The 16,849-nt window shown below is 45.1% G+C and overlaps 1 protein-coding gene across 2 annotated transcripts; it reads right to left on the reverse strand.

Annotated features, from left to right (window-relative positions):
- Positions 1-32: 32 nt before the first annotated feature.
- esrp2 (epithelial splicing regulatory protein 2) lies at positions 33-14,312 on the reverse strand. 2 transcript variants are annotated; one of them, XM_011609658.2, is made up of 17 exons: positions 14,139-14,311; positions 13,814-13,966; positions 13,261-13,389; positions 8,987-9,100; positions 8,643-8,757; positions 8,459-8,554; positions 7,252-7,306; positions 6,776-6,886; positions 6,406-6,538; positions 6,196-6,238; positions 4,835-5,136; positions 4,446-4,679; positions 4,111-4,309; positions 3,423-3,621; positions 3,146-3,344; positions 2,319-2,423; positions 1,428-1,565 (listed from the first exon to the last, which is right to left on the reverse strand). In XM_011609658.2, the coding sequence occupies exons 2-16, from the start codon at positions 13,943-13,945 to the stop codon at positions 2,337-2,339; spliced, it is 2,148 nt and encodes a 715-aa protein (XP_011607960.2). In that variant the 5' UTR covers positions 13,946-13,966; positions 14,139-14,311; the 3' UTR covers positions 1,428-1,565; positions 2,319-2,336. The 2 variants fall into 2 exon arrangements, with proteins under 2 accessions (XP_003969570.2, XP_011607960.2); XM_003969521.3 differs by lacking the exon at positions 2,319-2,423 and having other exon boundaries at positions 33-1,565; positions 14,139-14,312.
- Positions 14,313-16,849: the final 2,537 nt, after the last annotated feature.

Consider the following 16,849-nt stretch of genomic DNA (forward strand, 5'->3'; position numbering starts at 1 on the left):
ACATGTACTGAGCCTTGTATTGTCATTTCTTGTATATTTTGGATGTTAATTTTTTTTTTTTTTTTTTTTTAATTTTCAAGACTGCAGTGCTTTTTGAAATTATTCAAAGGGAATACCTTGCATCATTCTGTAGGCTTCAAACTAGAATATATCAATAAAAGTGAAAACTGCTTTTGTGTCTGCTTTAATGTCCAGCATCATGCTTTATTTATCTGCAATTTAAACGTTGCCATCTAGCGGCCTGTATGGGTTGTTTCACTTTATTGATTGTGACGCAACATAAAACTGGTTTTAAGTTAATAAAAAAAAAAAAATGTAACCTTAAATTCATTCATACTATACTGATCCTATTTGAGGAGAAATGTTACTGCAATTATTTATTCAAGTGTAAAATCAAATTATTCATCCAGTATTTTCTCTTTATTATTGTTTACAGTCATATAGACAGAGCTAAATTTATACAAGTCTCAAACTTGCAACAAAAGAAACATTCCCTTTGCCCCAGAGGCCAACCTATCTGTGTCAAGGCCAGTCGGAACCCTGGTTAAAAAGGAAAACAAGTAAGACAGGTGTGAGCAACCCGGTTACAGGAAAAATAACAAAGATGCAGCTTTTACACAGTTCTCTGGACATCAGAGGCCTGAAAGCACAAGAGAAGAGAAGCAGGTTGAGCAGCTGAAGTCCATCAAAAGGCTCCAGGATGAACCGCTGCTCTTTCGTATTAACAAAATCACTTTGGTAAAGAAATTGGATCTGGCTCCAGTCAGACTAATAATGTAATCTATAGTGCTCTGGAAAGCACAATGCTTTTGACAGAAATAAGTTAGAAAGGCATCAGCGGCAGATGTGAGGTGTTGTGGGTGTCCGTCTGTGGCAGAACAGACACGTGCACGCCAGGAATCCTTCACTTATTTTAGCGGGCTTAAGTCTCTATGGCTTTTTCTCTTTCCAGGCACCTCTGAACTGGAGACCACATAAACACATAAAGCTGCACAAAACAAAGGTAGAAAATCTGGAAGAATCTTAATCTTTTAGTGGTTAAGAACACATGTTTAGAGGGGGAAAAAAAAAAAAAAAGATCAGAAGTAGTTTGCACTACCTCGAGCACTGCAGGTTTAGATGGACATGCATATGTGGCTGAGAACATCTGCTGATACAGATGTGTCCAGGCTCCACAACCAGCGGCATGTGCACTGACATTCGTACTCATTATCCTGACATGAAGCTCGAAAGACTTCCAGCAGATAGCCCAATCTGGTTTCCAGAGCGTCAGCGCTTGCTGATGGACAAATGGAGCTCCAGTCGCTCTTTCAGACGCCATCGTGTCAGCTGAAGCTAGTTTACAGCAGATGTATGTAGCAGATGAGGGCTTTGCAGTGGGAGGTTAATTAAAGGGCTGGTGCTCAGTTACAGAAAACCAAATGGACCTGCTGGCCGTAGAAAGTGTGGTTGGAGCGCTCGGCTACGGCCTGTTTGGCCATCTCTTCGCTGGGGAATGTGATCAAGGCCTCGCCGCTGCATTGTCCACTGAAGTTGTACAAAATGAGAACAGCATCAGGCTGGAGCTGCAGGGGAGACAGAAGCAGATGGTCAGCATCTGCAGGATTTGTTGGAGTTACACTGCACAAACACCAGGGGAGCCCACAAGCCAAAGAAGGATGGTCATTCACCTGCTCCAGTCAGGTTCGATTAATAGAATTCAAATCAAGATGCACAAGCAAGCAAACAAACAGTACATGCGTGTCATGAAGACCCACAGCCACCAACATATGTTAGTCTGCATCAGAATGCTGCACTTTCAATGATTAAAGTTTAAAGTGAAAGGATTCTGTTGGACATGCAGATATGACGTCATGTGGGGAGCATGCTGGACTGGAGATGATGGAGGTCACCTCAGAATCTGCATCTACAGGAAACTGCATTAATCAGTAAGTGTTTTAGTAAAGGTGATGGCAAACTGGTCTGTGATAGCTCCCCAACTGGAAAATGGTCATAAACTGAAGTTAACATGAAGCCATAATCTTCAGTAATGAAAATATCTAAATGTGTTTATTCACATTGCACCTCTACAAGCAAAATGGAATTGTAATCAGTCTGCTTAAATATAGATAATACAAAAGAAAATGGATCCAATCATGAAGGATTTTTCTTTGTTAGTGTGATGGAGATACTGCTTTCAATTTGCCACCACTGTCAGCATCAACACACGTGTTCAGCAGCAGATGTACAGAGTGACAGACGTTCATACCAACATTCCAAGCGTCAGTGAGAGGAGGCAACACCTTTCTGTCCTCGCCGGCTCCAGAGGCTCCTCTTACCTTGTGGTGACGGTGGCCCTAAAGACAGAGCCACTCTTTGGGCTGAATCAGACTCCTGGCCTGTTCGCTCATCTGAACCAGGCTGCTGTACTCCTCAGGGCCGTACTGGACACCATGATAATGAACCCAGTCAGAGGGGACGGACACACATCAGAGAGGACACAAACTTCAACTACACAAAACAGACAGTGGGGGCCCTTCAAACAGCCGCCGGCACCAAAACACACCAGAGCCTTTCTGAGCCAGAGGCGGCACGGGGACACTTGGGCAGTCCATAGACTAAGGGGAAGATTACTGATGTTCAACCACAACAGGTCAGACTCACATAGTCACACAGACACACACACTAAATTCTCTTTTGTGGCGATTGTGATGCTGCTACCTCAAACTGCAGGACTAACTCACTAACACTTTAAACACAACCAAATGCAGCACATAAGCTGAGACAGAGACCAAAGCAGACCCAAATGTTGTAACACAACAGCAGCACAAACCTCCACCTTAACCCCCTCAACCCTGTCCTGCTGCAGCCAGAGCCACAACTGACAGGGATCCTACCGGTTTCCGGACTATACCTAATTTGGTCCAGCAGTCAAACACAGAAAGGGAGGTACTGTGCAAAGATGCAAACTTGTCCCTTAGTGAGACATGAGTGGGCTGAAGCTTTGAAAACACTTAATCTTCTTAAAGTGCTCAGTAACAGCCGGTGTTGCCGACTACACAAGAGTTCATGACCAAGGTCTGCTTTAATCCAGGAATGGGTCCAGAACAGACCCAGAACATGCTCTCTGGAAATCATGGGATCATTTCTGTATCCATTTGCTGACCTGATATCCCTGGAAGAAGCTGAGGATGTCCTTGACTCCGGTGTTGTAGGGCAGGCCCTGCATCCGCACCAGCGCTCCAGGCTGAGGCAGCACAGGGGAGGAGGCAGCGGCGTGGTGGTGGGGCTGGGCAGCCACAGCTGCTGCCACCGATCCTGGTGGTGCTGCAAAATAGCCAACGGTGGAAGGAGAAACTGGAGGGCTGGACAGGGATAGAAGCCAGATGTGAGACGGGTGTGGCATCTGTTTACTGGACTAATGGGGCCGATGAGGTACCAACCTGGGGTAGTACGCTGTGTAGTTCATGTTCATGTACAGGTGAGGGTGGGGGGGGTAGTAGGCCAGGGCATGAGCAGGGCTGTGTGCTGTTGTCTGAGGAGGTCTGGGAGCAGCCAGCAGAGGGGGCTGGTACAGAGCTGCCTCAGACAGGACGGAAGGTGGGGTGGGGAAAGCAGCGTAGGCGGTAGGCGGAGATAAACCTGTGTCAAACACAAACATACACGAATACCCTGTTACACAAAGGTTTCAGTGCACATACAGAAATGTCAGGAATTGTCTGAGGACAAACAACATTCGAGAGTAAATAATTCCTATAAATCAACAGCAAGAAAAGCTTTCATAAAACAACTGAGCTCCTGGTGTGTCCTTCACACTGACACTGACATAGCATAGCGCCTAGTAGCTACATGCACGTTATGATTACATACAAACAGCCACCGTCCGTGTAGCTGTGAGCTCACCCGGTGGTCCTTTTTAGCCAAAGTCAAACTGACACATGACATAATTGTAGCATTGCAGCCATTATGCTAAAACTGCAGGTAGGAGGGGAAGCTATGTAACAGCTAAGCCCTGCTATGGATGCCAATGTCAGTACCCTCTGACCCATTAGAGAAGAAAAGACACATGTAGTAAACAGTCTGGTGCACCGTCACTGTTCAAGAATCTCAAACTTGCTGGTGTGGACTCACAGGGGAGCTTGCAGGGAGGCGGTGAGAGGCCGCTGCGGTTAAGGGTTCCTCCCATCAGCACGATGCTCATCTCCTCTGTGGAGCACTGGAACACCTCCACATATCGGTCCTTCATGGTTTTTTTATGGCATTTCTGGGCCACCAGAAATGCCTTGTCAGGAGACTTCAACTGGATGAAAGCATCACCAGAGGGCCGCCCCTGCAGGGAGGAACACAACAGAAGAACTGACAAGAAGGAGGTGACAGTTTAACACCAGAGCAAAGCCCTAAAGAGAGGAAACACCATCTGAGGGATCATTTCATTCCTGCTACTTTAATCGGAGAACCAGACTGACCTGCTGGTTGAGGACCATGTGAACACCATGAGGTTTGATGTCAACCGTGTGTTCTCCCATAAACTCCAGGATATCTTCTATTCCCGCCGTGTACGGGAGGCCTCGGAGGCGAACACAGTCGCGGGTGGTGCTGGCTGTTGGAAGGAAGGGGGGTGTAGTGAGAACTGAGACCGGTACGATGGGTGAGGGGGGCAAAGTGGAGATCAGAGGTGTGGACATGTAGCGGTTCAGGACCTGGCAAGACAAGAGATATTAGTGCGTTATACACACGCTTGAGATAAGATGTTCACATCTGCATCAATAGCACCAAACAAATTGGTTCAAGATTCAAAGTTCAGACTTATCCAAAGTTCTCCAGTCATCAAAGGTTCTTTAACATATTTCATTACCTGCTGCACCTCAGCAGCTGTGCTGCGAAACAGCTCAATGTAGCGCTTGCCCAGGATCTGCTTGTGCTTTTTCAGAGCATTCTGAGCGTATTCTTCACAGGAGAAAAGCACAAAGGCGTCACCAGTGGGCCGTCCATCAGGGTACTTGACGAAGAGCAGGCCCTCGGCGCCGTCTGTGACCGGGCTCTCTGGACCGATGAAGGACAGCACTTCCTGGGGTGTGGCAGTAAAAGGCAAGCCACGCATGCGGATAATCACCTGGTTCTCCTTGGACAGGAACTGGGTCACCTCATTAGATGTACCTGGTACAGTGCAAGCACAGTAAATCTACAGATTCTTCTGAGGATCTCTGACGCAACTCCTGAATCGTGAGACTATCGGTTGAAAGGAGGGCCACACAAGATCTCAATGCTGATAATGTTAGCAAAGTATTTACTTTTCACATGTAGAATGTAAACATTGCAAAAGTTTTAAAGGCTGCTAAAGTGGCCACCTTAACATGTGGCCTATTTAAAGGACCATAGTTACCAATCTACATAACAACTTGTAACACCTACAGAATAACAAAGCAATCCGAAGAAAAGTAACCATGGTGGGTGGAAGTTAGCATGGGAAACATTTACAGCAGAGAGTCTTCATGAGCATTAAAAGAATTAGTGAATAACAGCCTTAATGTGGCTTACTCCATGGACGGACGCAGTCATGAAATCATGATGTTACACCTTTTGGATTCCGCATATTATTTGCCTAGAGTCCAATGTGCTGCGAGTCCATCCTCCTCGCTCATGGGATTAAAGTCCAGTCAGACTGGTAGCAGCTGCTGGCTTATCTTCTCCCATTGACGGTGCCTTTGTTTGATATCTGTGCTGCATTACTGCCGGCAGCTGCTCTGTAGTCTGTGGCCTCAGGTACAGCCTTTGTCTCTTCACACCCCCCTTTTGTAGCTGCCGTCGGCCTCCTCTCTCTCAGGAGAGAGAAGCTCGAGGCCAAACTCAACAGGTAAGCTACTGTTAGCTGAGAGTGAAATTTTTCTCCAGCTGGCTTCAGGAAGCTGGGGGAAGAGGAAGGGGGTGTCGGAAAAAATCGGTGTGAGTTAGGGCAGACTCATACAAAGCGCCTTTTATGAGCTGAAGATAAGCTGCTGGAAAGTCACCGAGATGAGGCAATGACACGGGTAACAGGAGAGAGAGCCCCTTCTTCTACAGTCGCTAAAGAGCTGCTCTTTAGCAGATTTGGAAAGGTCCTGGTTTTTCTCAGACATGTGGGAAAACCCGGAAATCAAAGTCTTCCCGACGTTAACAGAAAGCCTTTCAGCATAAGTCTTCCTCCAAACATGGAGGGTAGCAAAACTGAAATCTGACCTCCAGCAATCTTCAGGAATTCCTCTCCTGTAGCCTTGTAGACCTGAGAAGACAAAGAACATTTGACCCCAGAGAGCTGCAACATGCATTTCCTTTAATCTGGCACTAATAAGTATCAATGTCATTATTGCTTTTAGTGGGTAGAGGGGGAGACGTCCCCTTCAAACAAAAAACAACATGACTAAACATGCCATAAAGGCTGAATCTAACCTCGATGTAGCGGTTGCCCATGTGGTGCTTGTGTCGCTCTAGAGCAAGGTCCCTGTGTTCAGGATTGATGAAACGAACCAAGGCCTCGCCGTTCCTCCTGCCCTGAGCATTCAGACAAAGAGCCACGCCCCCTCTGCAACACACGTGCACATATAAACATAATAAACGGCCAAATAAACACTCACCGACAAACAGCTGACAGAACTACTTATGAAACAGATGTTACAGTGAACAGGTTGTCGTAGCGCATCACAGTTGCACCTGTGTGTGTGATATTCTGACATAGTCGCAACAACAAGACTTTGTCAAGAAAAACTGAAAGTAAATTCAACATGGCTAACATGTTCAAAGTAATAACTGTTAAACATACTTGGCGATAGTGAGACCTTTAAAGAAACGAGCAATGTCCTGGTCTGAAGATTGCCATGGAAGCCCTCGCGCCCTGATCACCGTCTCATTGTCCACCGGCTCCTTCTTACTACTGAACATGGGGAGGGGGGGGGGGGGACAAGATGACATTTTGATGACATCAGGAAACAATCAAATTAATGAGAGTTGGAGAGACGATGCAACAATTAGAACAAACACAAGTGGTTCTGGGGCAGTTAGGGTGACACAAACAGGCCACTATGACTGAGACAGGAGTGTGATTAACTGTCAGTGGGCAGCGTCAGTCAGAGAGTAGAGGGTTAGCTTTAGCATGTTCCTCATGTAGGGTACAAACAGCTTTATGATGCCTTCCTGGTCCGTTTTTTATTGCTACATACGAGTGTCTGAGGTCTTCGTGTCCGCAATCGTTCGTACCAACAGCAAAAAAGATGCGCCTAATCGCAGATGCACACTTACCATGTACCAGAATCAAACTTGTACTTCACCGTTTCAACACAGCTGAACTTATGTTCTAAAAGAAAAACAGAATAAAAATGCTTCAAATTAAAGCAGTTACCGTATTTTCGAGACCATAAGGCGCACCGCAATAAAAGGCGCAGTCTCAGTTACGGGTGCTATTTCTGTATTTAACACGTATATAAGGCACACCGGATTATAGGGCGCGGGCATGGTAAAACATATGGTACGCTATCTTAAAACATGCATGCTAGCATCTATTTAGCAATGTAATCATGTTATTTTTTTATCAATCTTTATCCATAAATCCATCAAAGTCCTCATCTTCTGTATCCGAAATGAATGAAATGAATCTGAAATGGCTTTTGGAAAAGCCAGCAAGCCGAAAAGCATTTGAAGATTTTAGAAGTTGGTGCACACATAAGGTGCACCGCATTTTAAGGAAATTTAAGACTTTTAAGTGTGCCTTATAGTCGCAAAAATACGGTACAAACATGCATCAGCCGTTAAATGTGTGCAAATATTTGATCTCCAGCAGCAGTTGAAATACAACTTGCACTGTGGATGAGAACATATGCACAACCGGGCCTGGTCTTTAGGTTTGTTTTTATTTGTGGTGCTCAGAGGCCTGAAGGCATCATTTCAGGTTTACAGTATGTATTCCTGTCAGAGTCTGACTTTACAAGAACTCTTGACAAAGCCGTTTATCTACTTATTCAAATCTTTGCACATTCTATCAAACATGCAATTGTGGTGAGGGAAACCACCTATAACCATAGCTGAAAAATGGAATCAATCGATTCATTCCTCAGTGAGGACTGTGATATCTCCGAATATACCTTTTATAATCTTAACAGAGCAACATTATCGTCCTGTGATTTTTGGGGCTGAGCCAGAGGCTGCTGCTACAGCAGAAGAAGACGACAGCTTGGTTTATTCAACTATAACACAGATGGAGTCACTTTACTTTCCCAGATCCTGCAATTACTCAGCTAGTGACAAGTAAGATTTTACCCTTTAACAACCGGGCTACCCTCAGCTTCCATCACTTTAAAGCCAGTGGTGCTGTGACACAATGTGAAGAGCATCAAGCCTGGCAGCCTCATGTCTGACTCTTTCGCAGCAGTCAGCTGCTAACCCTTCAACTAGAGGGAGGGAGTCTAATCCAACATCAGATCCTGCCTGGTACAAAAGTGAGGTCACTTACTGTATGGTTCATCCAGGATGCAAAGAACCAGCTGGACCATGTTCCTCACCTCCTTCACCCCCATCAATGGTTCTGACACAGCAGGAAGACCAACATCTGCACACATGCAGTTAAGGAACTTGACCTCTGTAGCCTCAATTCTGCTACAGCCACCCAGCACAACAAACGCAGCAACAAAAGATACACTCCAACATAGAGGAAACCTCCAACTTCTGTGTGGGACCAGTATTGGGACAACATTTGTGAAACTCTTTCCTCAAGTCCACAAAGGAAAAGAAACATTCGGGAAGGATGAGATTCTAGTAAGGAAGACAAAAAATATATATCAGACCCTGTTCTGCAATTTCAATTAAAACCAAGGTAGAGAAACTCCCGATGAAAAGATCTAGAGTTTTGTTTAAACAACTGAAAGCTGCAGAGAGAGCAGACAGGATTCACAGATCTGCATCATGCAGATAATGAGACAAAGGAAAACTTTACAATTGTTTTCATTTTCTAGATAAAATGGGGCAAAGTTTGACCCATTACCTTTTTGGAGGCTTCAGGATGGAGCACCTGCCGGATGACGAGGGGGCTGTCGACACACAGTGTGTAGGAGCTTCTACCGAGGCTTTTCAGCTCCGAGGACACCAACTGCTGGAACTGCAACAGGTAGAGGACAGAAATTTCCAAAACATAAGATCAATCGCACCAAAGTTCACCCAAACTTTGACATTTTAGAAAAGTCCTACATCTAAGCTAAATCCATGACATTTAATGTAAATAAAAGGCACAAACACCAAGCAGAGTGTTAAATGTAAAGGCAGTAAAATCTGCAGTGAATTTGCTGCATGAGGACGCAGTCCAACAGATTCTAATGTTTGTGGACAATCTTGTCTTAGCTTTGTCACACCCTCATCAGACAAAGATCCAACCTAAACAAGCGCAACCTGTGGGTCTCTTAGTCTTAGTCAAAGTCTTAATTGCTGCCTCCTAGCTTCTCCCACATCTCCCACATGCATTGAGGCCCCTGTCCTCCTGTTGTTGGCCAACATCATGCTGAACATTGGGAGGGAATGTTATTCCCTGTCAGTGTAAAGAAAAGCTTTACAAACACTGATGAACTCAACCACAGAGGGGCCACAACTCAGAACCTTACATGGTGAGCCAGGTGAAGTACTCATACGTGTGGAGTAAAACAGTGAAAGAACCATGCCGAAACCTGAGGGCTGAGAAAATTGCAGCCTGTGCTCAGCCTTTATTCATTAGCTACCGGACTGAATGAAAACTAGTTTCTTGTGTCATTGGAATCTTCAACACTCAAAGGCAGCACTAACACCAGCGCTGACTAGATTCACTTGGCAACCAGCTGGATGGGACAGACAGAAGCAGAATATTAAGGTTGCTTGTTCAGGCACTCTGCTAAAAATCTGAGGTGCGCCAAGTGCAGGGTTATGTGGTAAGGCCAACCACCTGCCACCAAACAAATGTTCTGGAGTTACACTGGGGGTCACCGCAAAAAAAGGGGAAGGTTCTACAAACTTAAGTAAAAATCTCTTATTTCATAGACAGAAACAATGATCAATAAATAGAAGTTGGATGTACAAATATAGCTTTGTTCCAGGGAAAGTACCCTAACTTCATGCAAGTGACATGTGAACAGATTCCCAAAAGCATGTGCCATGATGTCTTTGAAACTGGCTGCCCATAATTTCTGGAACTTTTCAAATGACACAAATGTACAGCCCCCCAATGAGCCAAAGGATATTGACATTGATCACCAACAGAGTTGATCAGTTCTGACCTTATGATACAATATACTAAACCAACAACTTTAAAACCTGAGGAGTTGATCAAGAAAAATCCCACACAGCAGTAAATGTTACTTGTGGAGTGATGCCCCCCCCCTATTAATTCGAAAAAAACAGATTACTGAGAGGAAGAAGTGTTTGGCACACCCTTTGGCTTCCACGGCAGTCAAGAGTACACAGCACATAAGATGAACAAAAGAGAAAAATCTCACACCTGTAGACAGGTGTGAGGAACCAAACTCAATCATGCCAGAAATGAAGGCAGAGCTCACTTCTCAATGACCCTTAATGTCTAACAGAAGCCAGTGAAACATGACCTTGAAGTTCTCTTCTTGTCCTTTTGCAGTTTTCTATCCTGCTGCCATACAAACACACACAACTTTAATAACACAATATCCTTCCTCACTGGTACACTTGACAAACCAGCCTCCAATGACCAGTTAGCTCACAACAAACATTAATTCTGAGTGATCAAACTATTCTGTTAAATGCTTTTTTCCTCATGAATGATTCCTAGAAATCGGAATTGGCCCATGACACACTCACACTACCATGGGAAAGGTATTTCCATAGATGAGGGGGAGGAAGCAGCCTTTGAACGTGGTCCTATCAGTCTCCAAAGCAGCTGTACTGTTTGCATGCTAAGGTGAGGCTGATAACAGCAGGGAGTGTCAGGCCAGTGCCCAAACCTAATACACACACACACACACACAAATTACTCTAAATGTAGAATATCTGCTCGACTACATGGTCAGAGAATGTGGACTTAAACTGCTTAAAGGTCCGCTAGTATTACAGTACAACATGTACAAAGCATCTGTTGTCTGCCTCCATTTCACCAGCTTTGGGTAAGTCTACCAAATGACCTCCATCCAGTGACTGGCATGAAGGTTTCAGTCTCCATGACGATGGCCTGAGCGTTTGATGATAGTCAGTGAAGCCACGGCCTGTCTGAAGTGGGACAACTAAGATTCCTATTGTTCTATAGGAAGAGTAACAGTTTCACTGAGGAAGATTTCTGAAAGAAGCTCAAGGAACCATTAACCAGTTAAGAGGAAAGGTGCACTGAAGCCATAAATATTGAATCTTTTTCAAAAAGGACACACCATCAAGGTCATGGGAAATCTAGAAGAAAGTAATCTGTGAAGCTAATACAGCCAGTAAATGGGGGTGTGCCAATGTCAGTACACGCAAACAAGTGGTGTTTCTGCTTCATTTCTATAATTAAATGCTTTTAACAAATAATTCATGACTGACTTCAATGAGATGTTATAATCACAGAATAAATGATAAATAAATAAATCCACTTCTGTTATGAGGGCAGTGTTGTAAACTAAAGTCTTCAGTCTCCTTCACATTTCCCTAACCAGGGTTTGTCTCTCTTGCACAAGTAGAAGCACTAACCTAACAGAACAGAGGTGGCTTTAGCTCCACTCAGACACCCACAATGCACCTCTCTAAATTTGATTATGGCTGGTTTTAAAGCAAACTATTTTAAATAATTCCTAAAGTAGGGAATTGGTGTTCAGGTCTGAGGACTCAATTAACAAAAATCATCTTATAATGTGTTTAGTAAATTCATCGTTCAACCTGTGTTTCTAAAGCTTTTACAGTGACCTTTACACCAGAGCTGAACAAGGAAAGCAGGAATGAACATATGATCCTGACAAACAAAAGATGAAACCAGTCGTGCAGCATTTCAAACATGCAGTGTCAAAGGTTCTCGTGCTTCAGTCTGTGCACAAGGCAAGTGTTAGAGCTAGCTTGCACGGATATGCAAAAATACTGACGTCTTGCTTCAGGTTTGTGACTAAGGAAGCCTGAGAATCTCAAAAGTGGTGGCAGCTCAGTCTGTTGAGGACTGGGCTTAGAAGTTGAGGGTTGTTGGTTCAAGACCCAGTGTGGACAAAATCATGGGGCAAGGGGGGAGGTGCCGGAACACCTTGAGAAAGGTACTGAACCTACAATGAGCTGACAACTCATCCAGGAGTGGACTGTGCTTTCACCCACATGCAACCTTCATGCCAAATGGCATTGAAAATTCAGCATCACACACCACATTAATGTTGCCATTCCTCTGAAGTTAAATCTTTCACCAAGGACATGTGTTCTTGGGGCTCTGACTACACAAGTCAGCCTGAAAGCTCCAACCAGTAGGTTTCCTACTGGAACAACACCAAGAATCAACACTTCCCTCAAAAATGTTCATTTCTGCTATCCTTCCATCAAAAAACATTAAAGCTGACTTTGGAATGACAGGACAGAGAGTAACCAGTGAGACAGAGGTATGAAAAGACCAGACAGATTGCTTGGGTTAATGTTTGAAGGTTCAGCACACAAACTAAACTACAATGGAACTGAAGTCTTACTGCAACAGCAGAGAAACCTTCTGTAGCATCATTACTGTTGAAAGGTTTAAGAAAACAGGTTGATTTTTGATTGACTGGCCATACAGATCTGCTTGCGCACGCTTGGCATTAAAACTGCTCTTCTACCCAGATAATGAGTGGTTTTCACACAAAGAAACACAGGAGGAGTTGGGGAGGGAGACTAGTTGGAAAAACATGTTTAACTGCATAAGCTCTTTATTCAAAACACACTTCATGGCAGGAGGGAAGCCAGAATTTAAATGTCAGCAGTGAGAAAACAAACTATAAGCCATGATCTGCAACTCCCCTCCTGGACTTCCTCCAGCCTAAAACAGAGGTGTGGTCCAGGTAAACATTCCACCTCACAAATGTCTGTCTCAAGCATCAGGCTGAGGCAAGACCGGACCTGCGAGTCCTGCTTATCCCTAGAGGCCTCGAGCGCTGCCTCTCCTAAATGCTCAGTGCCCAAATCTGACACATCCAGCTCAGCAGGAAAGGACTGAAACTTCACACAGCTCCTGTCGAGGCTTGTCCCAAGAAATCAGTTCATTTATCAACTGTGGAATGCCCGATTAATGCAACAATAGGTTAATGTGAAACCGGAGCATCTTTGAGCTGTTTTCAGGAACATTAGGCGTCTCACCTGTTGTAGAACCTTGTCCAGGGGCTCAGCTTGGACGATGTCGCCCACGGTCAGTCCCGTCTCATCTTTGCTCTGGTCCGTCAGCTCCAATGTGTCTGGCCTGACGAGACACCTCTGAATTTTTCCAACCTGTGAAGGAAGGTCAGGGTTTCAAGGGGCAGAATACACCGCGAGGGGGTAAACATGATGACAAATTACAGCCGCAACTCAAAACAGACACTAAAGTCAAAAAAGATACAAATAAAATATACAACTGACAATGTAGCTGCAAAGCACTGAATTGTCAATGACGTTTACATGGAGAAGATGACATGCCAAACCAAAAAGGTGTGTTTTCCCAATTAGCTGAAGCACCACTCGGCTGCTTGATTAGCTCACCTGTGCGGGGGCGCTAATGTGATGTAGCCGTTAGCTAGCTGTGGTAAAAAGCTTTAATGAACACACCACGATTTAAATGTCAAAACACACTCTTCCGCTACAGGTGGATACTCTACCACGAACACTGTGAGCATATGAAACCGTAAACGAACGAACGGGTCAGAAGAGTCCGTACCTTTTTGTCATGTAGGTCCACAATTTGCCACACCAAGAGAATTATTTCCCTTTCATCCGAACCCAGTTTACCCCCATTTGCACCAGCTGTTGCCCCAAAGAACACCACCAGAGTATCACTGTGCGAAGCCATCAGGGACCACAAGGGTAAAAACTACAATTAAAGCAAAGATTAAAATAAAAATAACACGAGGGTTCACCTTTTCCAAGTGATAAGGAGAGCGAACAAAAGGGCTGGAAACTCAATTGAGGTAGACGGCAGTCAGAAAGAGAAAAGGGATTATTTTAAGAGGAGCCACGGAGGAGTTTGCGGTTCGACACTCTACCTGTTGAAGTACTTGACTGTGTTCTATCCAGAGATACTGGTTTAACTAGTAAAGACGGGTGGAAATCCGTGTTCGCTTCACACGAACTCCATAACAAGCCCGGGAGGGTTTTTTTTCTCCTCCGTCCTATCTATTTTTCCCCCTGAGTTACCTGTGTGGCCCCGCCTCCGGAGCAGCACAACTGGAGAACATTGGCTGATTCGGAAAGGTGAGGGCGGGACTTGCTGTGCTTGCTGTAATGTCATTGGTCCGATCTGTAGAATCAGGAAGTAGCCCAGGAAAGGAAGACACATGAGGCATAATATAATGGAACACCAGTTTGTTGGGTGAACAGTTAATTTGCATCATTTTAGATTAAAAAAGACAGGAGCAGATTGGCATATCATTGTAAAAAGTAGTTAGGTCCTTTCAACCATATGGAAAAAGCAGGCTGATTTGTTTTATATCTTGATGTGTGATTGTATCTCTACAGTCCTTCCTTCAGTTAATATTCACTCTATAAGGACCATTGTCCACAGAACGTAATCCCTCAGCTCATAAATTAATTTTATTCCACGCTTTATTTTTCAGTGAATCCTCAGCTGCTCTAGTCACTGAGGACACCGTAAAGTCTTCCATGTTGTGGACACACCTGGTGAGCAAGTCTGGCAAGATCAGAATCAGAATCAGGGTACTTTATTGATCCCTTTAGGGGGTGTCCATTAGGGAAATTAGCATCTCCCCAAAGAAACTTACAGCACTGTTTAAGATATTAAAAATAATAAAAGTAGAATAAATAAGAAATAAAATAGAATAAATTTAAAATAGAATATAAATATAAAATATAAGACTATAGAAATGTAAATAAATGAACTGAATGAATGAATGAACTGAATGAATGGATGTCCCAGTAATATGTTATTGCAGTGTTGTTCCAGTCCTTCTGTTGGCCCTCCTCCCCCCCAGTGAGGAGTTGAACAGTCTGATGGCTCGGGGGATGAATGAGTTCCCCAGTCTGTTTGTCCTGTACTTGGGGAGGCGCAGCCTCTGGCTGATCAGGCTTCTCTGGCTGATCAGGCTTCTCTGGCTGTGGATGACAGTGTGCAGAGGGTGGCAGACATTGTCCATGATGCTCCGCAGCTTGTCAATAGTTCTCCTCTCTGCCACTGTCGCCAGAGGTTTCAGCTTCATCCCAACCACCGAGCTGGCCCGCCTGATCAGCTTCTCCAGCCTGGAGAGGTCTGCTTTTGTCACACTCCCCCCCCCCCCCCCCAGCACACCACAGCGTAGGACAGGACGCTGGCGACCACAGACTGGTAGAACATCCAGAGGAGTTTCCTGCAGATGTTGAAGGATCTGAGTCTCCTCAGGAAGTACATCCTGCTCTGGGTCTTCTTGTACAGCTGCCTTGTGTTGCTTGTCCAGTCCAGCCTATTGTCCAGCCACAGCCCAAGATATTTATAGGTCTGCACGCCCTCCACCTCCTCTGTTCCTATCTGAACTGGTCTAGGTCTCAGTCGGTCCCTCCCAAAGTCAAGACCAGTTGAGCTGCAGGCCGTTGTTGTGGCACCAGGCAACAAAGTCCCTCACCAGGCACCGGTACTCCTCCTCTTCGTCGTCTCTGATACATCCAACGATGGCTGTGTCATCAGCGAACTTCTGAATGTGACACATTTCAGAGTTATAACAGAAGTCCGAGGTGTACAGAGTGAAGAGGATGGGGGACAGCACAGTCCCCTGTGGAGCACCGATGCTGCTGACAACAGTGTCAGACGTGGTGTCCTTCATCCTGACGAACTGCGGCCTGTCGGTGAGGTAGCTGGAGATCCAAGCAACCAGGCAGGGGTCCACTCGCATCTGTAGAAGCTTGTCCTGTAGGACAAGGGGCTGGATCGTGTTGAAGGCACTCGAGAAATCCAAAAAGAGGATTCTCGCTGTGCCACTCCCCTTGTCCAGATGCGAGTGGATCCTAGAATTTGTTATGAGTGTGACCTTTCACAATATGAGATTCTGACAGATCCATTCACATTGCATCAATATAATGTCCAGGAAGACAAAACTGATTCCAAAATCCCTTTAATTGTTATTTCCTCTATCTTCAGGTAGTCAGCTGATTTCATTCTTTGGGCCCATAATGTTGCTGAACCTGGACCTGAGGACCTGCAGCCGCCCCAGATCAGAGGCCCCCTCCCCGAGGCCCCCTCCCCGAGGCCCCCTCCCCGAGGCTGGTCCAGAAAACACTAGAAATGATGGGAGCATAGCTTCATCTGCCTCTCTTCTTACCCTGATGCCCCATCACTCTGGAACAGGGTAAATCTGGACTCATCAAACCACGTGACCTTCTTCCATTGCTCCAGAGTCTTTATGCTCCCCAGCAGACTGAACTCAGCAGACTCAGCAGACAGCAGACTAGCAGACTCAGCCTTTTCCCCTCTGATCGGCCCCCCTGATTAGTGCTTTTCTGCTCTACAACCAGTCCCTTCACATTGTGCATGTGGAAATGTTCTTAATCTCACTTGTAACCACAGTTCTGAGTTCTACTGGTGCTCTTCTACCAGCAAACCTTTGAGTGATCACTGGTCACCATCATTCAGGATGGGCTCTCTGATGATGGTTCCCCACTATGCTCTCAGTTTCAGAATGTTGGACGATTCTTAAGCCTATTTTAGAAGTTTCTTTGATCTCCTTAGATGTTTGCTCTGCTGAATGCAGGACAATGATTTGACTCTTCT

Source organism: Takifugu rubripes, chromosome 13 (genome assembly GCF_901000725.2).
Source record: "Takifugu rubripes chromosome 13, fTakRub1.2, whole genome shotgun sequence".
Taxonomy (NCBI): domain Eukaryota; kingdom Metazoa; phylum Chordata; class Actinopteri; order Tetraodontiformes; family Tetraodontidae; genus Takifugu; species Takifugu rubripes.